The 25,000-nt window shown below is 42.8% G+C and overlaps 1 protein-coding gene across 2 annotated transcripts in view; it reads left to right on the plus strand.

The window, feature by feature from the left end:
- Positions 1–25,000, plus strand: part of HERC2 (HECT and RLD domain containing E3 ubiquitin protein ligase 2) — a 600,800-nt gene that overhangs the window by 362,441 nt on the left and 213,359 nt on the right. For both annotated transcript variants that reach the window (XM_085851823.1, XM_085851824.1), the window contains exons 41-45: positions 332–543; positions 1,110–1,358; positions 3,741–3,870; positions 14,672–14,827; positions 21,730–21,866. In XM_085851823.1, coding sequence (XP_085707949.1) covers positions 332–543; positions 1,110–1,358; positions 3,741–3,870; positions 14,672–14,827; positions 21,730–21,866 — 884 coding nt within the window. The remainder of the gene's footprint in view (positions 1–331; positions 544–1,109; positions 1,359–3,740; positions 3,871–14,671; positions 14,828–21,729; positions 21,867–25,000) is intronic.

Consider the following 25,000-nt stretch of genomic DNA (forward strand, 5'->3'; position numbering starts at 1 on the left):
TTCCATCTTCTGAAATCCGAATTATGAAGATAACAATCAACGACACACACACACACACGCACACGCACACGCACACGCACACGTACACCCTTGCAATGTGACCACTAAGATGTTCCCCTTTTGGATAGTGATTCAGGGTAATGACACATGGGGATCTCTGTTACCTGATATTATGTCTGAACATTTTCATTAATGTTTCTCTGCCATTTGGAGAAAATTCAGATTTTCGGTTTCCCACATTTACAGCTCTTTATTCACTGCTTTGCATTTACTTGAATATACAGCACTACTTTCCAAAAACATTTACGTTGAACCTTTTTGCTCCTAACAGTGGAAGATGGTGCACCACGACGGGGTTCCAGACGAGCCAGGCCCCAAGTCTCTTTGACAGCATCAGGGAGCAGTACGTTGGCGGAAGAGCTTGTTGCACTGCTGCGTATTCTGCTTGTGATGCCACACTGGAGCACCTTGGTTGGAGAACACATCTCCTCATGTCTTGCTCGCCTGCCCACTATATTGGCGGATCGTACATTTGATACTATGGTGAATATTTGTAAGGTTATTTTTGTGCCTCCGCTGATTAATTCGCCGGAGGCATTATGTTTTTGGGTTGTACTTCCGTCCCTCTGTGCATCCATGATAGTTTTTCGTTACTGCAATAACTTAAGAATGGCTGAAGGGATCGAAATCAAACTTGGTACAAATATGTATAATGATGCAAAGATGAACTGTTTCAATTATGGGATCAAGAGGTCTAATGTCAGAGATCCCTTTCGGTAAAAATTATGTTACCACGTTAACTTGTGAACCAGTGATGGGATTTTAACCAAACTTGGTGTACTGCAAGTGTATATTATGATGCAAAATGACCTGATTCGATGTCTCCATCAAGAGGTCAAAGGTCAGAGGTCATGTCAGGTAAAAATGTGATACTTGAGAGCAGCTGAATGGATTTAAATCAAATGTGGTACAAGTATGTATGATGATGTAATAATGTGGGCAGAGGCATATCGATCGAAGAGTGCCATTTTAGTTTGAAACTGTTATCATTGAGATGTTTTCATAACATAAGATTTAGTTAGGTTACCTCTTTGAATTTACTGATGCAGGTGGAGGGAGATGCCACTCGCAGAGAGGGTTTCTCAAGTGAGGGCGAAGTACAAGGTGAAGCAAGTGCCATCATGGCAGTGCTTGCAGTCATGGGTGGTGTCGATGAACGTCTGCGCCTTGGAGGGCAGGTGTTGCGTGAGGAGTATGGACAAGGCACAGTTATGCGCATCACTCCACGTGGTCGAATCACTGTCCTCTTCCTTGATTCGCGCCAGGGCCGTGTCTGTCCCCTGGCTCAGCTGCAGCCTGTAAGTGCATACATATATGCAGTTCTTGGTTGGTCTTTATTTCATCTCTTAGCAAGAATACGTTGTTCCCAATTGTTTCCTCAACTGCATCTTTCTTCTTTTTTTTTTTCTTGCTTCAATGTTTAAATTTCCCACAATGCTTTTATGTTGTTACAACAACACTGGCATTCATTTCCAGCAAATAAACTGGCATTCCTTCCGATAAGTAGGTCATCGTAAAGTTTAAAGGTTCTAAAAGTACCCAACAGTGTACTTTTAGGACCTTTAAATCGCGACTACGACTGCATTTAAAGGCACCATCAGTGCAAACGAGTTGCTTCGGAATGGCCTCACGGAATCCCTTGCTCGGTGTGGCTCCAGTCATGAACTGGTAGAGAAGGGGACCTGAGATTAAGCAACAGATGAGGATGCAGCCTCCCAGGGTGCTACACCCGGGTTTGGATCTCTGGTTTTCTGCCGGCAAGCCTGTGGAAACGCAGACTCCAAGGGTACCCTCTTTTAGGTAATGCAGAACCAGGAATGCAACCCCCAAGGCAGACAAAACCCGCAAACTCCCCATCCGGCCTCCTGCCCCAAGAGCTTGCAACAGAACCAACATTCTGCTAAAGGCTCCTCAGGGATAAGTGGTGGTGATACTGTCCCTGGCAACTGTGGACAGCCTATAGTACAACCTAAATTTGGCATGCTCACAAAACCACATCCTCACGGCTGGAAAAATTACATAAAGTTTTGGATTGGGAGGATCCACTTCACAATCTTCTTATAACCAGAGCCGGATGTTGAAGGCAATAGTATTTGTTTGTGACAGATTTATATTTGTCAGTTTAATCCTGTTACCATGTAGACTCACCTGTGTTTGGTGAGTGCTACTTACCTTTAATCACTTGTCTAGGAGCCTTCCCACCCCCTCTATTTAAAATGAGGACGTTCCAAATTAATCTGGCCTCATGTCTTTTTGTGAAGGGGATTGGGCAAGTTTTGGAGGAGGAGGGATATTTTGGGGAAATTGCGATGAATATTTATGTTGCAGAGTTGGCCTTTTATTGTATGCCTCAGAAAGTGTTTATCTTTCCTTAACAAAGTACACACACTGTGCTACTTCACAGTATACAGCTTTGGGTTTAAAGAGTTAATTTATATAATGCATCAATATCGCCACTTGTGAACTAAGTATTGAACTAAACTGCGAATTGCTACCTTATGACTTTCCACTCCAAGCATGAGAGACCAAGGTGGCAACTCCTGGCACTGATGTGAAGCAATTAATTATACTGATGAAAATGGCATTAAAAGCGCATTTCGATTTAATAAATTATTACAGTCCGGAGGCAAAGAACAAAGGCAATTTTAACATGGGACCATAAACAACACATACTTATAAACAGTAAAATGACTGCTCCCATTACCCTACTTCTCCCCCTCTTCCCACATTCGCCCAGCTTTGGCCATGGATCTGAGTACAAGCAGAGAGAATGGTTTTGAAAGGCAGGATGCAAATATATATGTAACTTAGTTACCAGTGTGAGAATAACAGATAAAATAAAGGCACTTCCCTGGTGTGTTGATGGCTGCCGGGGACCATCTACTCTGCTCTCCAGTGTTTAGTGGGGTCAAAGTAGCTCGTGCGGGGTCCTGTTCAGGATGAACTTCTCACCAAGCCTGTAACTCTTGTGCTTTCGGCTCTTGTGCACGATGGGTCTTGAACCAACAATATGTTGTTGCAGTTAAGATCTTAGGCATGGCCAAAACTACTAGGCTACCAATCCCTACCACTACTCTACTGCATGAATTCTGTCCCAAACTGCGGTGCATGCCACCCCTTCCCCCCCCGCCCCCCCCCCCCGGTGACCTGTGGCTTTCACTTTGGTAAATTACATTTCCCTCAGTCGAATGGCGTATTTGTGTTTGTATCACTCTGTCCCTTTGGGTGATGTATTGGCTCCCAAGGCAACAAAATAGTAGCGGAGGCAGCGTAGACTAACCCTAATTCTCCCCCCCCCCCAACCAGCACGCGTGCGTGCGTGCGCATACACACACACACACACACACACACACACATTACCCCTCAGTAATTGCCAGATTATATCTCTCTTTTTTTTCAGGGCATGTGATCTGTTTTTGCAAATGTTTAGTAAATGAGCTGACTACTGGTTTGCATTGATCAATGAACGATTAGGTAAGCAAACCATATTGAATTTGGTTGGATGCAGATTGGTCATTTTGCAGTGAAGAACATTTCATGGAAACTGATGATGCAGGTTATTTCATAACTGTCAAGTGTGAGAAAATGTGAATGGGAATAACTTTAAAATGTTATTTGAATTGGTCATTTGAAATACTCCACGGTAAGCTGACTTTATCTCTGTGTACTTACTTTTGAAGATTTCAGAGGTGGCATTTGACCTGGCTGCTTTACCTATGTCGGAGCCCTTGCTAAGTGCATTAGGCCAACTTGTGAGCCTGGCAGGGGAGCAGCAGCAGAGACTTTCAAAGGCCCACTTTGGGCCAGCAGGTAATTGTTATAAATAGTTTATTTTGTTTATCACTGTTTCTCAAATTGTCACTGCTCGAAAAAGAAACAAGACCTTCAAAAGAAAAACCCATTTTTGTTCATCCCATGCAAATTGGATGCAGAATCGATTGATCACCTTTCTGACTTGCACTGAATGTATGTGTGCACGTGCACGCACACATACACACAACAAAGAGGCAGATTGGATCCAAAACTTGGAAAAGAAGAAGCAACACTGAAAGGAAGTTCCCCAGTGACATTTGATGAATAGAGTTCTTTTAAAAACAACTCACGAAAATGCCAAACTTTAAAAGCCCTGGCCCAGATGGAATTCCAAACTTCTGGTGAAAGCAACTAAATGCTCAACACAATCACTACGCACGAGCATTCAACAAACATATCGAAGGGTAGGAAGTAATGGATGAGTGGCTCACAGAAGGTAACACCTTCCTCATTCCAAGTGACAAAATTATGGGAAGTCTGAAGAAACCCAATTACCTCACAAATACCAGCCAATAACCTGTCTACCAACAACATACAAGCTTTCAACAGGAATCATCACAAAAACGATTTTCCACCACCGAATACAACAAGGAGGCCTGGAGGCAGAACAGAAGGGATGTACGAGAGGATGCTCTGGAACAATAGACCAGCGACTACTAAACAAGCCCATACTCAAAAGCTGAAAAATTAGAACCAAATTATCCACAGCATGAATAGATTACAAAAAAGCTTTTGATAGTGTCCCACATTTATGGATGATAAAATGTATGCAGGCACACAATATCAATCTCAAAATAATCAAAGTTATTCAGAAAGCAATGGAGCTTTGGAACACCACATTGATATTGCATTACTCAGAAGGAAAGATCGAAATACCAGGAGTGACGACATTACATGGGATCTTCCAGGATGACAGCCTTTCGCTCCTCCTATTTTGCTTGGCTCTGGACCCACGGAACAATCTCGTTAATGAGCAAGGACATGGATATACACAAACATCCAATAAGAGAGCGTCCAAAGATACAGGAAAGGTGACACATCTACTGTATATGGATGTTTTAAAACCCTTTGCACCGAACGATGACAAATTGGCAGAGCAACTCAAATTAGTGAAACAGTACTCTGATGACATTCAAATGGAATTTAGCCTTGATAAGTGTGACAAATGCACATTCGTTAAAGGTACAAGCCAACAAAAATGGACAACATAAAAATCTACCTAAATACAACAATTCAGGAGCTGGACAACGGGACGTCATACAAATACTTCAGAGTAGAAGACTGCAACCAAATATTTCACCAAAAAATGAGCAAAACGATTGCCAAAGAATACCGTAATAGAACGAAGTTGATCGTGAAAACATCTCACCCCGAGAAATAAAATCAAAGCCATGAACAAACGATCGGTACCAGTGTTCCAATACAGCTATAGAATAATAAACTAGCCACAATCGGAAATCAATAGACAAGATGTCCAAACCAGGAAGCTCCTCACTGTCCATAAAATTTTACACAAAAATCGATGCATCCCGCGAATGAACCTGCCGAGCCAATGATCAGGCAGCGGCCTGATTGAGCTCAAGCAAGTGCACAGAATGACAACTGCAGGATTGCCTCAGTAAGCCGTCGTCATCGACGTCGTCGTCATCACCGTTTTACGGCTGTTTCCATGCTTGCATGTGTAATGGCTACTTTTACCTAATAGTGGTGCCGCACAGCTCAAATATTCAAAAGAATTGTGCACTAAGTGATAAAAGCACTAAATTTGGCACACTTGTAGAAAGACGTATTATGAAGCGATTTGGATATTTGGCCACCACAGATTTAGCCTCTGAGGGCCGTGGCAGCCATTTTATAAAATGGCGGCCAGGTGACATTAAAATGGCTTCCAGAGGAATTAAAATGGCTAGGGCTTCTACATTTGTGGAACGATTTCATCGTTTATGGGGTCTATGGATGCGCCTCACCGAGTACTACAAACGTATGGGAGCAGATTTTTGAAATTCGAAATTTTGAAGGGGGGAAAATCCTTTTTTTGGGAAATTTTTCAAATCACTGTGGCTTCTACGTTTATACTTCGGTGACATCTTTCACTGTGCCTATATATGCGACTAATGAGGCTCTACAAAACAGCAGTTAACGATTTTCGCGTTTTTTTAAGGGGGGGAAGGGGGGGGAGAAAAATAGAAAAATCGCTCTGGGCCCTACTACATTTATGTTTTTTTTTTTTAAGAAAGTCTGCGCCACCACGTAAAGGGTCACCCAACTGGTTGGCCCCCCACATGGCAGCAGGAAGGCCTAACTATAGCTAAGCTGCCCGGTGGGGGGGGGCGCTACTCCCCCAACTATCGGTTGGACTAAGCTAGCTAACCTAACCTAACCCTAACCTATAGTCCAACCTATAGCCCTGCGGGTGACATAATTACATAACAAGCGTAAAATAAATGACAATGAAAAAGGGTGTAAGAATAAACATTCCTGGAAATTTATCATCAACAACAACTGACTAAAATATGATCTAAAAATGACCAAACATCCACCCACCCCCAAGCTTCTATTAAATTATTAAAAGTAAAATGCATGGTGTACTTACAAAAGAAATACAAAAGAATTTACTCAAGAAATACAAAATTCCACATAATACATTTCAATGACACATGATGTTACAGTGATATGATGAAAAACTCAAAATTAAAAGTACAAATGTCTAGTTCTGGGTGCACTCCCCCTCACACTGGCACAGAGCGGTACATTCAAGTGCAGCCTTTTTGCACTTGCAACGATTCACCCAACCCTTCTTACATTTACATGACAGCAGTTCACGGCAAGTTTGAGCTGCTTGTGGTAATCTTGTCCAGTGGGGCTCATGCAGCCCCTCTTCACTTTTGGTCCACCCCCAGCTGGTTGCCGGCGGCAGCTCTGGTGCAGGGAGCAACACCTGGCCCCATACATGACCTCTCTGGTAGGCTGCCCTCTTAACGTGCTCTTCCAGAGCTGCCTTGGTTGGAGGAATCAACTCCACTTTGTTCTTCCTTCCGAAAAGTTTCTTGCATGCCTTGTCAATGTCTCTGCATGTACTTGTTCTGTCGTACAGGAGGATGACAAATCTCTCAATGGTGTGGTGTGCATGACCTCTTCTGGTATGTCACTTGGTGCAGATGACAACTTCAACAGTGCTTCGGTCAACTCTGGCAACACATTCCAGACTGCCCATGCAGTCTTCTTCCCATGACTTGCAAAACTTGACACAGTGTCACACCCTGTCAGAGAATGGAACATCGTAAGTGCTTGTGCTTTATCTGGCCCCAGACAAGCTGCTATGTCATGGGCTGCCAGGTATCGGAACCCTTTTCCAGTTCCGAATGCAATCCACAGTTCATTTTCTGGCTGCAGATTCTGGACAACCAAGACAGCCAACACCACAACATCTGTGTCAACCGTTCTGATCATGATTTTGTTGTGGCCATGGCAGGCTGCATGAGATACATGAAGCAGCATTCCACTGTGGGCTTCCTCGTGGGTACATGGGGCCAGCGAAGACAGCTCAGACAGTGGAGGCTTGCTGCAGACTTCTTCTCCATCAGTGACGATGCGCTTGCATGCATCAGTATTATGGCTGTCATCAGCAGTTACACGCATTCGCTTTTCGGCTCTCTGTACTTTTGTCCTGTTATATTTCAGTCGACAGGTTTCGTGATAACCAGCACTGTTCGCAACCATAGCTGCTTCAATTCCGTGACCTTCATCAAGCCGGCGTAACTGAAGCGTACGTGGAAGCTCCTTTCGTTCATTGAATCTGATCAGATTTTCGGCCAGGGAACTGTAGCCGCTCCCGACATCTGTTCGCTTGGACTGTGAGGGACGAGTCGGTGTCTCTTTCGTGTCGTATTGATAGATGATACACAGGTTCCAGTTCGTTGTTGGTGGATGTGACGACGTTGAGACAGGTCGCTCTGGGTCGACCAACTTGAAGCTCTTGGACATGGCTGCTATTAAGCGATGACCATCATCACCAACCTGCAATGACAAATAAATATATTAGAGTCCATGTTACGACTATACGAGCATATTATACAAAATTTTAATTATTTCCCAAAAAAAGGTTTTCCCCCCCACCCCCATCCCCCCTTTCACAATTTCGAATTTCGAAAATCTGCTCCCATACGTTTGTAGTACTCGGTGAGGAGCATCCATAGACCCCATAAACGATGAAATCGTTCCACAAATGTAGAAGCCCTAGCCATTTTAATGTCACCTTGCCGCCATTTTGTAAAATGGCTGCCATGGCCCTCAGAGGCTAAATCTGTGGTGGCCAAATATCCAAATCGCTTCATAATATGTCTTTCTACAAGTGTGCCAAATTTGGTGCTTTTATCACTAAATGCACATTAGGTTAGCTATGCTGCCCCACTATAATGGCTACTTTCCAGGCTGCACTATCCCTTGCGAGCCCTCTTGTTCGGCCTTTAACTCGAAGATCTCTCAGCGACACATCCTATGTTTTCCTCGGACAGCCTCTTGCTCTCCTTCCATTCACATTAATATTTATACACCTCTTCACACACCTGCCCACCCCCATCCTTTCCACATGTCCGAACCATCTCAACCTACCCCTACATGTAACCTCACCAATGCTTTCTATACCTAACCTCTCTCTTAATTCCACATTTGGTTTCCTATCCTTCAATGTCACATTACACATCCATCTCACCATTCTCATTTCATTTCGTTCACACCTCCATTCATCCTTCTTTTTGATCACCCATGTTTCACTGCCATACAACATCACGCTTCTAATGCAAGTTGCATGCAGTTTTCCCTTAAATTAGAGAGCATTCCCTTTTGTTGTCAATAGGGGTAACAACTCCCTAAACTTTCTCCAGCCACTTCTTGAATTTATCTACACATTCCAGATATATCCCCAAAAACTAACCTTTCTGCTCTAACTGGAGCCACTTGTTTACCTGTGCAAACAGCACATTTGAAGCCAGGAACCACGTGCAGTCTACCCCTGGTGTCACTACATCTCCTGTGCACCCAGCAGTTTCAGTATTTACACAATATTGAATTGCTACTTACACCTTTTCTCCAGACATCACAGGGCCACCTCCTTCTTTTTTGCACACTTCCTTCTCCCACACCAATAAGCAGTACTTTCGTTTTCCCTGTATTCACTTTCAGTCCTCTTGCCTCCATACCCTCCTTCCATACTGTATACTTACCCATTACCTCTTCCACACTGTCGGCTATCAACACTAGGTCATCAGTATACAGGAGTTCCCAAGGTAAGCCTCCTCTAAATTCCTGTGATATAACCTCAAGAACCAAAATGAGCAGGATTGGGCTCAAGACAGACCCCTGATGAACACCCATATTCACTTCAAAATCTTCACTCTGCAATCCGTTTACCCTCACAGAGGTTTCTGGGCCATCATGCATCGCCATAACTACCCCAACTAAAAAATCCTCCACTCGTAACTTTCTCATGGGCCATTGCACCACTTCCCGAGGCACGCTATCAAGCACCTTCTCCAAATCCACAAATATAAAGTACAGTTTTCTCTTCTTCCCCAGATATTTTTTCCTGGAATTGCCTAACTATAAAAATTGCCTCTATCATTCCCCTTCCTGGCATGAAACCAAATTGCATTTCATGTATATAAACACTCTGTCATCAATTTATCTCTCTCCTCTCTCTCCCCTCTCCCCTCTCTTCTCTCTCCCCTCTCTCTCTGCTCTCTCTCCTCTCTCTCCCCTCTCTCTCTCCCTCTCTCTCTCTCTCTCTCTCTCTCTCTCTCTCTCTCTCTCTCTCTCTCTCTCTCTCTCTCTCTCTCTCTCTCTCTCTCTCTCTCTCTCTCTCTCTCTCTCTCTCTCTCCCTCTCTCCCTCTCTCCCTCTCTCCCTCTCTCTCTCTCTCTCTCTCCCTCTCTCTCTCTCTCTCTCTCTCTCTCTCTCCCCTCTCTCCCTCTCTCTCCTCTCTCTCCCCTCTCCCCTCTCTCCCCTCTCTCTCTCTCTCTCCCTCTCTCCTCTCTCTCCTCTCTCTCTCTCTCCCTCTCTCTCTCCTCTCTCTCTCTCTCTCTCTCTCTCCCTCTCTCTCTCTCTCTCCTCTCTCTCTCTCTCCTCTCTCTCCCTCTCTCTCTCCTCTCTCTCTCTCCTCTCTCTCTCTTTCTCTCCTCTCTCTCTCTCTCTCCTCTCTCTCCTCTTTTCTCTCTCTCCTCTCTCTCTCTCTCTCTTTCTCTCCTCTCTCTCCCTCTCTCTCTCTCTCCTCTCTCTCTCTCTCTCTCTCTCTCTCTCTCTCTCTCCTCTCTCTCCTCTCTCTCTCCTCTCTCTCCTCTCTCTCCTCTCTCTCTCTCTCTCTCCCTCTCTCTCTCTCTCTCCCTCTCTCTCCCTCTCTCTCTCCTCTCTCTCCCTCTCTCTCCTCTCTCTCTCTCTCTCTCTCTCTCTCTCTCTCTCTCTCTCTCTCTCTCTCTCTCTCTCTCTCTCTCTCTCTCTCTCCTCTCTCTCTCTCTCTCTCTCTCTCTCTCTCTCTCTCTCTCTCTCTCTCTCTCTCTCTCTCTCTCTCTCCTCTCTCTCTCTCTCTCTCTCTCTCTCTCTCTCTCTCTCTCTCTCTCTCTCTCTCTCTCTCTCTCTCTCTCTCTCTCTCTCTCTCTCTCTCTCTCTCTCTCTCTCTCTCTCTCTCTCTCTCTCTCTCTCTCTCTCTCTCTCTCTCTCTCTCTCTCTCTCTCTCTCTCTCTCTCTCTCTCTCTCTCTCTCTCTCTCTCTCTCTCTCTCTCTCTCTCTCTCTCTCTCTCTCTCTCTCTCTCTCTCTCTCTCTCTCTCTCTCTCTCTCTCTCTCTCTCTCTCTCTCTCTCTCTCTCTCTCTCTCTCTCTCTCTCTCTCTCTCTCTCTCTCTCTCTCTCTCTCTCTCTCTCTCTCTCTCTCTCTCTCTCTCTCTCTCTCTCTCTCTCTCTCTCTCTCTCTCTCTCTCTCTCTCTCTCTCTCTCTCTCTCTCTCTCTCTCTCTCTCTCTCTCTCTCTCTCTCTCTCTCTCTCTCTCTCTCTCTCTCTCTCTCTCTCTCTCTCTCTCTCTCTCTCTCTCCTCTCTCTCTCTCCTCTCTCTCTCTCTCTCTCTCTCTCTCTCTCTCTCTCTCTCTCTCTCTCTCTCTCTCTCTCTCTCTCTCTCTCTCTCTCTCTCTCCTCGCTCTCTCTCTCTCTCTCTCTCTCTCTCTCTCTCTCTCTCTCTCTCTCTCTCTCTCCTCTCTCTCCTCTCTCTCTCCCCCCCCCCCCACTTTCATCCATGGTCCAGCAACTTCAAACTCCTATAGTTGCTTCGAACTGAGGCATCACCATTCCCTTTATGAATATTCACCATGACACTCTTCAACTAGTCATCTGGGATTGATGTCTCCCTTATAACTGAATTTAGTGATTAAATTCACTCCAATATCACCAGATGCCTTCAGCATCTCTGTGACAACACAAGTGCTGCTCGCCACTTTACCATTCTTCGTTTCATCGATGGCTTTCTTCACGCATTCATTTTTTTCTCTCAGGTGGTGGGCCCTGCACCGTCTCTACTGCCTCCAGAATATTCCTGCTCCAAGAGAACTTCTCATTTAGCAGTTGCTCATAGTAACTCTTCCAAGTATTTCTAATCTCCCCTGGTCAAATGTAATCTAATCTACATTTCCCATATCATCCTTCACACATTGTTCTCCTATGAGATACCTATTTTGACCGATCATTTGCTTTGCTATCCTAAATATCTCCCCTCCACTATCTGCATTATTTATCACATCTGAAAGTGAATACTGTACTTCTATTTAGCCTTGTAAACTTTCCTTCTTGTTATACGTTTAGCCACTAACTATTCTTGCTTATCCCCTCCCGTTTTCCAAATCCTATACTGTCTTTGGTTTTCTTGAATTGCCATATCCACCTCATTATTCCACCACCATATAGCCTCATGTCTATCTGAGCCCTTCAAACAGCCGCATGTCTTATCAGCACGCAGCAGCCCATAGCAGCCACAGCAGCCCATAGCAGCAGCTTATAGCACGCAGCAGCCCATCTTTTAAAGAGTCCCAACAACGCTCTACATCCTCTCTCCTACCATTGGGTTCCTAAGATTCATTTCCAGAAGTTCTCCATATAAATGTTCCTTTACATTCTGATCTCTTAGTTTCCATCCTCTTCTCCTTGTGGCATAAGGTTTCCTCTTTTCCCTGCTCCAACTTAACGTTGCATCACACAATAGCAACCTTTGTTGTAAGTCACATTTTTCTCCACCCCTTGTTTTCACATTCTTAACCAACTTCCTATCTAATCTCCAAACTAGAAAGTAGTTTATCTGCCTCTTTATACTTCCTGACTCATAAATGATCAGTCTGCTCGGCCTCTTTTTAAACATTGTGTTGCAGATGACCATATCTAAAGCGTCCCCAAACTCACATATTCTTACACCTCCAGTGTTTCTTTCTCTGAAATATGACCCACCGTGCACACCCTCATGTCCTTCTGCCAACTCTCCAACATGTCCATTCAAATCCCCACCCATCACAACTTCTCTCTTGCTTATCCCTGAAACACCATGCACAAGTGTTATGTGTCCCAAAACTCATCCTTCTCCTCCTCACTTAATCCTATCTGGGGGCATATGTTGATCCATCTATTGAGACCATACTCTGTGCAGAGCGTTGGTGCTGCTTAAGCGTATTCTTTCCTTCTACTTGGCTATTGGTCACAATCCTGGATGGGTCGCCACTCTGACACAGTATACCAGCAAGCTGGCACTCATTTTGCCAACCTCGGAAGGATGACAGGCAGAGTCAACCCCACCTGGTATTAATTCAACAGCAGAGCAGGATTTGAACTCAGGACCCAAGGATCCCAACCCCATCACCCTAACCATTAAGCCAACACCAGGCATACATATGTTGATACCACTGTTGATATACGCTGATCAAACAACAGCTTTCGGAATATAATGCTTGCATTTACCCTCTCCAGCCTCCTATTGGGAAGCAAAAATACTCGTCAGAGTAGCTGTACACACAAAGGCACAACAGAGTATGTGGAGTCATCCACTGGCACATCTGCAAAAAATTCAATATCCGAGTTCCAGAAAACTCATAGAAACATGAACCAAAAGCAATCATTGAAAACAAGGACGTAATGCTCATGTAAGATCTGATGATCCAATCAATTGTGTGAATATAGAAAACAAAGCATTACAACTGGAAATAGTACTTTGATACAAAAAAGAAAAGATGGCATTGTTAGATGAGGTGTCAGTACCCAGCGATGTTGACCTAAACAATGCAGAAGTCGAGAAAATGACCAAATACTTAGATCTCAAAAATATAGTCAAAAGAGCTTGGAAGCTGAGCGCCAAAATTGTTCGATTGAAAATTGGAACAACGTGAATGATAAAGAACAACCACACTGAGATCTTTAAAAAAAAAACACAGCCCTGGGAATGATACTACAAATGAACTGCAGTTGGATGCTCTATCGGGCTCAGTGACAATACTAAAAAGAGTCCTCAGAACAAAACTTTGAGAACAATAAAACCTCACACCTTGGACCATGAATCGTGATTCCTTATCAAAATGGAGGTGGATACTTCGAGACCTGGGAGGACTCCGTTCCACCTTCTGAAACCCGCATATGGAGATAACAGCCAATGACACACACACACACACACACACACACACACACACACACACACACACACACACACACACACACACACACACACACACACACACACACACACACACACACACACACACACACACACACACACACACACACACACACACACACACACACACACACACACACACTGAAATGTTTGTTTTTTGACTAAAAATACATTGTAATTTTGTGAAATGTTCATTTTGTGTGTAGTAAAATTGAAATGACATGATTGACATAGGTGCAAATGTATGATTTCAACTTTGCTGCAAATATTAGAACAAAGGTGTTTTTAATGGAACTAAATTGTGTTATTTGAGAATGGAAGTCATCTCAAATCACAGTGTTCACATTTATATACTCCATATTTCACGTAGTTATATGAGAGGGAGTCCATGGAGAAAGGTCGAGTGATTTTTGGTGGCCACTCAATGGCTTCCTATCATCTGCTGATGCAAAATTGTGGGAACACCTTATCCACGTGACTTCACACATTATGGTGATATTTGGGAGGTGCCCCATCTGCAGCCAGAACATGGGGTTTGTTCATATGTGTTACCTGGGCTTGGAACCACCAATATCTGCAGAAAATTGAGATGCAATTCTTGATGACATTAGTCTTGTTGAAAACGGAGGGTCCAACTGTCCCATTGGCCAATAGACCCACCCATACCTTAACACTAGCATTGTTTAACCTGTCACGGACAATCACGTGGATATTTGTATCTCCCCAATAAACTGAGTTGTCATGTACAAGGTCATTTGGCGGAAATTTGGCCTTTTCTCTTTGAGGCGTACAATAAAAGGCTAACTCTGCAACATAAAACTGACCCAGGTGCTTCATAGTTTTTTGTAATGGTCACTTCATTGTTTTTGGCCTCAGAAGTCATTCACTCCATTTAAGAGCACTGGGCAAACATGGAATCGTTGGAGCTGAGGAAAACTCTCCCTTGTCTCAAGACGTACCCAGCGATATGTGGTTGTGGTTTGAAGAGTCGTTCAGGAGTTACATGTATAACCAAGACAGCTATAAATTATGGCATTGATGTTCATGTAATGTAGTAAATCGAAATGTTGTGTGAGTATTTTACAAATGCTTATCTTCTGTTCCTCCTGATCCAGATGAGCTCCACGTATCACTGCTGACGTGTCATCAGCTGAGGTTGTTTTTGGTAAAGGCAGTGCGTTCACTTCTCACGCATCAGGAACGGTTACGACGTGTTCTTTCACTTTCACTGCCTGCTTGTCCTGGCTTTCAGCACGTCACAGCTGGAGATGGTGAGGGGATTAGGCATATTTTTAGAGTTTCAGGATTATTATTATTTTTTGTCAACATCTTTGAAGAACTGACAACCAGAAAGCATCTCAAAATGCAAAGCTCATCCACATCCGCTTTGAACTCAAACTTAACTTGATGAAAATAGCAGTTAAAAAATAAAATGTAAAATTTATTAATTTATGTTCTCCATCTTCTCATAATACAGGTTTGTTGAAAATTTGATGACAAAAGATCAAATGGCTAATAAAGAAACACGCAAGTGATCACAAAACCATGCCATCTTGCACTATGTGGCGGGTGGGCTAGTAAGGCCTATTTGTACTTACTGTAACTTTGACCTTTGACATTTTGACCCAATTATTAATTAGTCTTCTCCATATTCTCATAATAAGGGTTGGGTGTGTGTAATCATACACATTACATCATAATTGTGTATAAAATATGTAAATGCGGCCCAGCACACCAGTGCTTTCCTTTTATTCTTTCAGAAATAAACCCTCCAAAATATGTATTTCTGTTTGTGCTTGTGATTGTCTTTGTTATCATTGTCGTGGTTGTTGTTGTTTGCTTGTGATGAGCTGCTTCCTGTTTATTGATTTTTATTGTGACAAACGGTGGTTTAATTGCGGCGTGAGAGACCAGAAGGTGGGTGTTCATTAAGTGTATGCATGTGGATGAAAGTGACACAACCTTTGAGGTTCTGTAGGAGGCATTGGCTGGTGCGAAGTGTTTTTTTTTTTTTCTGCATGGCTGTTAATGTATTTTTCCGGTCCCCTGTCAGTCTGGATAACTTTGGTCCAAACTCAGTAAGTCGCATGGTGATAACGGTAGTCCCTCATCTGAAAGACCTCCTGTCGGATCCCGCGTCCCGGGCCATGTTACCGTGCAGATTGAGGTCCTTGGCACGAATAAGTACCTTGCTGTTAGGCAGTCAGGTGACAGATCTTATGTAATCACCAATCTCGATCTCAAACAGATTCCCCCAGAGCTATCATATGAAACTGGCCTGAGCGAGCAGGATGAGTCTTCGACCAAATCATGTTTATGTGTACATGTTGCAATCCCATGTTTTCCCCAAAACAAACCTTACGCTGGTGGAACCGTTTCCAAGTGGTTTGCTCCTCGCTCGGGCCGTGAAAAGTCTGAGTGTTTGGGGAGACGAAGCGGGGAAAGAAACACAACGGAATAAGAATATGGGTCCAGAAAATTAACAATTGGTGAGGTAGATGCTATCTATTACATATTTAACGCATATCGATTCACATGCAGTACGAAATGCTAAACTAAACAGGTACTTAAGAAATAATTGATGTTATACTCATGAATGTTAAACCCAAAGGGGCCATAACTGCAATAATATATACTTCTATTTTGGTATCTTTATTTTCTTGTTTTGAATATAATTTAATGTTCAGTTGTGGTATTTTTATTTAATGTGTATTTGATGGGGTGATTGGTGAAATGCCGGCTAAGTTGGGCTGGACACTTGGTGCAGATGGGGGAAGAGAGAATGGCAAAGAGAGCAGATAGGTTTAGGGAACGAGGTAGGAGGAAAAGAGGGAGACTGCGTTTGAGATGGAAGGATTGTGTGACGAGGGATATTCATAAGGTAGGGGTGGTTGGAGAGGCGAGATAGTTGGCTGAGGACAGAGAGAGGTGGAGGAGTATCGTCGTCAAGGCAGGACAGAAGCTTGGTGCCATCAGACCTCACCCCTTATAAAGGGAAGAGGAGGAGGAGGAGAGTTTTGTTTTGAGAGTATATCAAATTCATTATTTTAAATCTATGAAGTGGAAACGTAATGTTTACTGAACTCAGAAATGTTTTTGTGATAATTTGAGTTAATTTGCATATTTGGGTTAAATTCATTAAGATTCAGTCTTTAATGAAAAGGCTAATGTCCTCAATCCCCCCTTGCCCTTCCCACCCTTTCGCCCATAACATATTGCTCAGGTTGAGAAATTTTTTGTCCATCTTGACTCTTTCTCTCCAACTGATCCTGATGGTAATGGCACTTCGATTCTCAAGGAGTGCATTGCTTCGGCCATAGCTCTCTTTCTGCACTTCTCTCCCAGTCTTTCTCTGATGGTTTCCTGCTTTGATCCTCAAAATTTCCAAACCATCCATATTCACATGGAGGGTCACCAGCCTATTGCAATTCAAAGTGAACTACTCAGCCTTCTCCCCATCACAAACAATGATGGAATCTATCATTCATGTAGCCATAATGCATTACATAGTTTCCAACTTTCAAATCATCATTTTAACTTCTTCCCTGGCTATTCTACCATGGACATGTTTTTTTTTCCATTCAAGAATGGGGCTCAAGGAAGAGCCAGGTGTCAGAGAGGAAGGCAACACAATTGACAGTGGTTCAGTGCAGTCATATTTGGACACTGCAAGCAAAGTTATGAACAAAGAGGAAAAGGGGTGATTGAGGACGGTAAGAAACACAGCAACCTGCAAGATTATTGGGTGAGGGTAGGGTTAATGGGGGTAGAAGACGTAGCAGCTAGGGATGTTGGATGTCACATGATGCGATGGTAGTATAGTGCTGAGTTGAAACTCTGGATGGTCCATTTTTTCCACAAAAGAAAGGCAGTTCCACAAATGGGATAAAAGAGGAACAAAAGATTGGAAGAGGACAGTAAACCTGGATTTTGGGAGTTTAACCAGGATGGGCGTTACTGGAAGAGTGCATTGAGATTACTGGAAGAGTGCATCCTGGATTTTATGAGGTCGGTACCGACCTCCCTGAGATGACCGCTGCAGGCCTGACAAGTGTTTTTGCCTCATCATGGAAGATGCCAATAATGTGGAGTGCTTTATATTTCATGGAATATAGCAGAGAAAATTGGTAAAGTGGGGGATGCAGGGCATTAGGGAAGAGCAGTAATTCATTGACTTATTTCCAAAGGCATTTTAGATCGAGTAGTTCTGATTTTCCAAGGACTTACTTGGAGCAACAGAGAATTCCCAGTCTGCAGCTGGCTTGAGAGGCTATACTATCTTTGTGTCATCCGATTATGTGCTTGTGGTTGATAGTGCAGCTTGGGATAATTTTGAGAGACCGCACTTCTTCCATTCACTGACTGTTGAAATGGATTGGTGGGTTTATTTGATGATCCTTGCTGAGGACAGGATGAGACTGAGAAATTTTGAATTGTTGAAAGACCCTTTCTATTTGTCAGATCAGCATTTAATCAATTTAAAATCACCAGCTAGTTCTGGAGCTGTGGCCTGCCTGTCTGTGGGATTGATTGTACGAGATGTTGTGGAGTAATCTGCGAAGAGGCAGAGTAGGCTTCCACGGCAACGGAGAGGTCGTTTTTGTACGACAATATGATGAACTAGGAGGGCACTTGGTAGAGCGCATACCTCCGCTACACACTGCCTGATCCACGAGAACATATCGGGCCCAATACATTTTTGAAATTTCATGCTATATATCGTTTTTGGCCCTATCTCTCAATGGTGAACAATCACTTTGATAATTGAATAATTTTCATATCCAGATCCAGATTCAGATCTTCCTTCACCAAAATCGAATCAATTCGTCCCTGCACACACCCAATGTATCCACCAAATTTCGCCTGAATCCGTCCACTACTTTTTGAGATATCCTGCACACAAACAGACAGACAAACAAACAAGAAGTCGATGCCATGCAGAGCATGATACCTGCACAATCAATAAAACAAATTTGACCTCAAACATAATTGGCTTGCTGAATTAATTGATCAAATATGCAACTCCTCTTCAAATTTCAAGTGAATCAGATGAAAATTGACAATTTTAGAAATTTGGCCCATGTTGACCTTTTGGCCAATGTGGACCTCCAAAATAATTGGTGGTTGAATTTAGTGACTTGAAATACATATCATCTTCAAATTTCAAGACAATCGGATGAAAATTAAGGAATTTAGAAATACCACCTTAGTTGTTGACCTTTGGTCTATGTTGACGTTTTGTTTAATGTTGACCTCAAAAATAATTGGCTAGTTGAATTCAGTGATCTGAAATATAAATCCTCTTCAAATTTCAAGTTAATCAGATGAAAATTGAGGATTTTAGAAATCTCACATAAGTTGTTGACCTTTGGCCTCTGTTGACCTTTTGACCTTTTGACCTCAAAAACAATTAGCTTCTTAATTATGATAAACTCTACCATGTGGTGAAGTTTTGTGAAGATCGGTTTAAAATTGTGACCTGTATGTGACAAACAGACAGACAGGAACAACAAAATCGACAAACCAATATACTTGAAAAATCTTCGATTTTGCAAGTAGCAAAGACAGAAAGGGGTGAAAACATCACCTCCTTCACCTTCGGTGGCGGAGGTAACTGGCTTTACCTGTTCACACTGCCTTGGGACACTCCAGCCTCCACTGGAGCAGGAGAGGAAATTATTCTGTTGATAGCACCATTTTGACTCTGAGTGGTGGAGGAACGATTAAAGTCAAGTATGAGGCAACCATGTGTGCTGCTTTTGACAGGTGAGAGATGTGGGTGGGTCTTCATCCGGTATCTGGTAGTGGGTATACACTACCGGTCTGAATTTTTAGAACACCCCCATTTTTCCAGTTTTTACTGAAATTTAAGCAGTTTAATGTTTCATTGTACTCTGAAATTAAAGCATGGAACAAATAAACAAGTGCAGATAAAAAAGAAATCATGAAATCGTTTTGTTGAACAAAATTGAATTTCAATTTTTGATTCATCAAAGTAGCCACGTTTTGCAGATATAACAGCCAAACATACGCGTGGCATTCTTTCTACAATGGAAATCAAATATTGTTTGGAAAGTTCTTCCCAACCCTGTTGCAGAAGTTCCCACAAATGTGTTGCACTTGTAGGTTGCTTTGCTTTCACCCTTCTGTCCAGTTCATCCCAAACCAGCTCGATGGGGTTTAAGTCTGGAGACTGTGCTGGCTATTCCATGATTTGAAGCTTACAGTCTTGTTCATTTCTTCCAAGGTAGTTCTGACATAGCCTGGAGGTATGTTTTGGGTCATTATCTTGCTGTAGGATGAACCCCTGACCAACTTGGCGTAGACCAGAGGGTATTGAATGGCACTGCAAAATTCTGTAGTAGCCCTTTTGGTTCAGGGTGCCATTGACTTTGTGCAAGTCGCCGACTCTGCATCCAGCAAAAGAGCCCCAGATCATCACGCTTCCTCCTCCATGTTTGACAGTTGGTGTCACACACTGAGGGACCATCCTTTCGCCGACTCGACGGCGTACAAAAACCCTGCGTGATGAACCGAAGATTTCAAATTTTGATTCATCGGTCCATAAGACCTTCTTCCAGTTTTCTGTAGTCCACTGGCGGTGCTTCATGGCCCAGGCAAGCCTCTTTTTTATTTTGCCATCTTAGCAATGGCTTTCTTACTGCCACTCGACCTGTCAAACCTGCAGCTCGAAGTCTTCTCTTCACAGTTGAAACTGAGACTTCCTTACTTCGAGCAGTGTAAAGCTGTGCTTGAAGCTGCTGTCCTGTGAGCCGCCTATCACGCAAGCTGTTGTCTCTCAGAAACTTGTCTTCTGATGGTGTTGTGGTTTTGGGTCTGCCAGACCTCTCCTGTCAGAGTTTCCTCCAGTTTCCAAGTGCCTTTTGATGGTGCAGGAAGCTGTACTCATTGACACCTTGGCTTGCTTTGCAATTTCTTGAAAGGAAAGACCTACACTTTTAATGGTTATAATGGTCTGTCTGTCTTCCTTTGATAATTGTCTTTTCTCACCATTATGATAGCAATTTCCTACTTCCTGCAGTGCAATATTGTCCAAATAATGCTTCAGAGGGTGCAGCACCACAGTCTGTTCCAACACTGCTTTTATACAGAGGGTTTGTAACTAATCAACAAAAGTTGGGACACCTGTAGGAATTGTTTGCATCAACTTTCAAGGCTTAATAGATTTTGGTGAAGATCCAGATCCGGATCCGACTACTACACTTTCTAAAGTGATTCTTCACCATTGAGAGATAGTGCTAAACCGATAAATAGCTAAACTAAACACCATTCCATTTTGGTGAAGATCTTAATCCAAATCTGGATACGAGAATTATTTGATTCTCAAAGTGATTCTTCTCCATTGAGAGATGGGGCATAAAATGATACAGTAGTACTGTATAGCATGATATCTCAAAAATGTATTGGGCCCGATATGTTCTCGTGGATCAGGCATTACGTGGCGGAGGTCTGTGTTCTACCGTGTGCCCTTCTAGTTTGACATAGCCCTGATGTTTTTTTTGCGTGACAGCTTAATGTCTGCCTACACTGACATCATTTTTGTTAATAAGTGTACAGATTAATGTACCCGTCCTCTTGCATAATAATTTGAATGTTTGAACGTTCATTAAAAACAATACCAAACGTTTGTTTCTTTTTCTTTCTGTTTTGTGAGGAGTACTGTTTAATGTGATTGTGCATCAAATTGGATTCACCACTCACTTGCAACCTTCATTTTGGAAGGACTTTCTTGAGATGTGAGCACACTAAAACTGAAAATATATTCCTGTAATCCAACTACAAGTTCCAAGTTCCAAGCATTCAAACATCTTGCAAACAAACATCACTACATTTTGATAGATTTTAGGTGTTGCTTCAATATTACGTTAAGGTACGGTATTTCGATCACAGAAGTTTGTTTTGTTTAATTGCATGTGCAGAAAAGAAGCTGCAAGATAGAGAATTGTAAAAATTGCATGAGGACAACAACAGCAATGTGTTTTAATGATTTTGCTGTTATTTCATGAAGGATGTAATTTCACATGTTCTCAAGCATATTGTAGACATTCTGAGACTCTTTTTGCGATGTCATATCATTTTTATTTACTTAAAAAGACAGCTACCAGTGATGTGTGTCTACTTTTTCCACTATTTTGCTGATTATTTTTTTCAGACGATGTGTCAACTCGTGATATTTCTGATGGCTCCTCTGAAGGTCCTCCAGCTCCTCGGTTTCTGTTGCAGCATTTGCTTATCGCAAGCACACAGCCTTCACCCCTCAAGGCAACATTCTCACGACAGGAGCTTGAGGTGAGAACTATCTTTGCTGAAGGCGCTGTCACACCTTGACGATTTAGCCAGCAGTGGCAACGTATACACATGTATGTAAAACGTTGGCATACGCTGAAATTTTGATGTTTTTTTTAAGTTTTGGTCGTATTCATATAATAACGTGTTGGTCGTATGCATAACATATTAGTAACAGGCACAGAACGTTTCGTTGTCTTATAGATAACTTATACCAACGAATGCTTAGCCTGTTGTGGGCGTTCACAACCTATGCCCAACGATAGTTTAACTTAGGCATAGCGCGCTGCACGTATCGCCGACGAACTCGTGGCGTAGCCTGTTAAAAACCTGCCGCACGCTGATTTAAATCATAACCGCCGAAGAATTGGAAGTGTCAACATCGCAGTCACACCTTGACGATTTAGCCAGCGTATGCCGACTTATGAAAAATATGCGGAACCAAGCTGGCACACGTCGAACACGTTATGGGTTGGTTGTGTATACGTTAAGAGCACGCTGAAAAACGATGAAGTATGCTGTCATATTTTGTGGTACGTCTCGTACGTTGTGAAATTTCAAGCATGCTGAAAATTTTACGACGTACTCGCCGTATGGCTCACACGTTCCTCTACGCTGGGAATAAGTTGTAGGCACGATATGCGATCGTTGACACACGTCAACACAAGTTCCTTGTAAGTTACTCATAAGTCGAAACACGTCGAGGTAATGTTTAGCATACCCGAAACTTTTTTTCTCCTTGGTTCCGTGAAGGCACGTGACGAAATATCTGAAGTTGTTGTTGTTGTTGTTGTTGTTGTTGTTGTTGTTGTTTTTTAAATTTTTTTATTATCTTGCCAAAACGAAGTTTTTGCAAGATATGTTAGTCAGCTTGTATGTTTTTTTATTTTTATTTATTATTTTTGCTTGTTTGTTTGTTTGTTTGTTTGTCTGTAATCACGTATAAAAAATTCTGCAGAGCACAGTTATCATTGGAAATTTTTGTAACTTCGCATATCAGAGGCCTATAGAGGTCCCTTTCAGTGCACAAAATTTTGAAGGTCAAGGTCAAAGGTCAAGGTCACTTTGTCGCAAATCAGGGGAGTCGACGAAACCCTTATTTTTTGAGTAATTTTGATCGGATCGTCTTCAAACTTCATGGGAATATAGTTCATGGTCTGGCGCTCAGCTGATTAATTCTTGGTGGTGATTGGCCTTGACCTTCATGGTTAGCGCCTAAGGTCAAACATATTTGACCCCAAGGTCAAATTTTCAAGTTTTAGGAACTATATCGTGTCGTACCTCAAATTGAACACCTCGATGAGTGCTTTCTAGATAGGTCAAGCTTGAGACATTATGACATCATTTGGTGACGTTATGAGGCAAACGCATATTTTTCATGGTTACTCTGAAGAACGATTCTCATCGGAATCTCTCGTAGGCAGATATTCCTCAAGGAGTCGCTCCTGGTGAATAGCAGCTCTGTTCACCTCAGTGTGACCTTAAAGAAGTCACACGTGGTCTTCTGCAGCGCTTTTTTTGGCAAGATACGGGTCACCCTGAGGGTGACATTCGTTTATTTTTATTTTTTTAGTCTATCACGAATTTTAAAATATATTCGGACATTTGCTTTTAAGTTTCGACGTCGACGTGACAATATCCTCAAACAGAAAATATTCACAGAGGAGGAACTAAGAATAAGACATGAGCCAACTGAAGAGGCAATCGGACGTGACGTAACGGCACGTGCCGGAATATCGGAAGTTATTGTTTTTTTTTGTTTTTTTTTAAACGCTGCCAATACGCCATTACACGGTAGCTGTAATTTAGAAACGCGTTCAGTAAGTTCTGTGGTCGTCCAGAAGACGTCAATCAAATACATCTACATACGTCAATATGCGTTGGAGGTACGTTACACATCGGTTCAAAGCACGTTACTCATAGGTTAGAAATAAGTTTTCGGTACGCTAAGCATTACCTCGACGTGTTTCGACTTATGAGTAACTTACAAGTAACGTGCCTCGACGTGCGTCAACGCTCGCATAACGTGCCTCGACGTGTGTGCAACCATCGTGTAACGTGCCTACAACACGTTACTCATAGGTTATAAATAAGTTTCGGGTACGCTAATCATTACCTCGACGTGTTTCGACTTATGAATAACTTACAAGTAACGTGTGTCAACGTGTGTCAACGATCGCATAACGTGCCTACAACTTATGGCCAGCGTAGCGGAACGTGTGAGTCATATGCTGGCATACGTCGTAAAATTTCAAGCATGCTAAAATTTGAGGACAACCGCAAAGTACAACGATGAAAGCCAGCATACTACGACATATGACAGTGTTTTTCAGCGTGCTCTTAACGTATACAAAACTTACTCATAAAGTATTCGACGTGTGCCAGCGTTTTAGACAAATTTTTCATAAGTCGGCATACGCTGGCGAAATCGTCAAGGTGTGACAGCGCATTTACATTCTCATGGAAAAGCTTGAGCTGAATATGATGTATGGGCTCAAAGCACACTCTTTCAATAACCACATTCACTAATGTAATTATCATAATAACTAGCAGGGTACCAATCTCTGATGGGTTCCCAGATGTCTCACCTCAAATGAGAAATTTTTTGGAGTATGTATTGGTAGAAACGGGAATTCAGCGTAAATATTCAGTGAACAGAAATCACAGTGGGTATAGCCGGTAACCTTGGCAAAATCCTTCCATTCCATCAGCCAATATTTCCAATTTAAGACTGCTTTTCACGTTTGCACGTGGTACATGCTTGGGAGCCTGATTGGTATCCATTGCTGTCTGCGCTGTCGCTGTTGATTCGCCAATAAGCGATGAAACCGGTCCGGCAGCTGAGGGGGTGTGCAGCATTGGGATTCTCATGTGTGTACAACGTGTGAACGTCTTGATAGCTGTGGAGGAACTCTGGGAAGGGTTTGAAATGGCAAAGCGCTTACCTTGTGGAGGCCTTCTTGGGTTGCTTTATGCAGCTTCTTTAGCTGGAGGAGTGTGGGAGGTGTCAATTATTTGTATAATCCTAGCCACCTGGGTTTAGTTGATTAGGTGAGCTGATTGGGTATTCCTGACATTCACAGGTGAGAGATGTGGGTGGGTCTTTCATATATATGTATGTATATATATATATATAT

The sequence above is a fragment of the Eptatretus burgeri genome, chromosome 13 (assembly GCF_056783735.1).
Source record: "Eptatretus burgeri isolate ZD-2024b chromosome 13, Ebu_testis_v1, whole genome shotgun sequence".
Classification (NCBI taxonomy): Eukaryota; Metazoa; Chordata; class Myxini; order Myxiniformes; family Myxinidae; genus Eptatretus; species Eptatretus burgeri.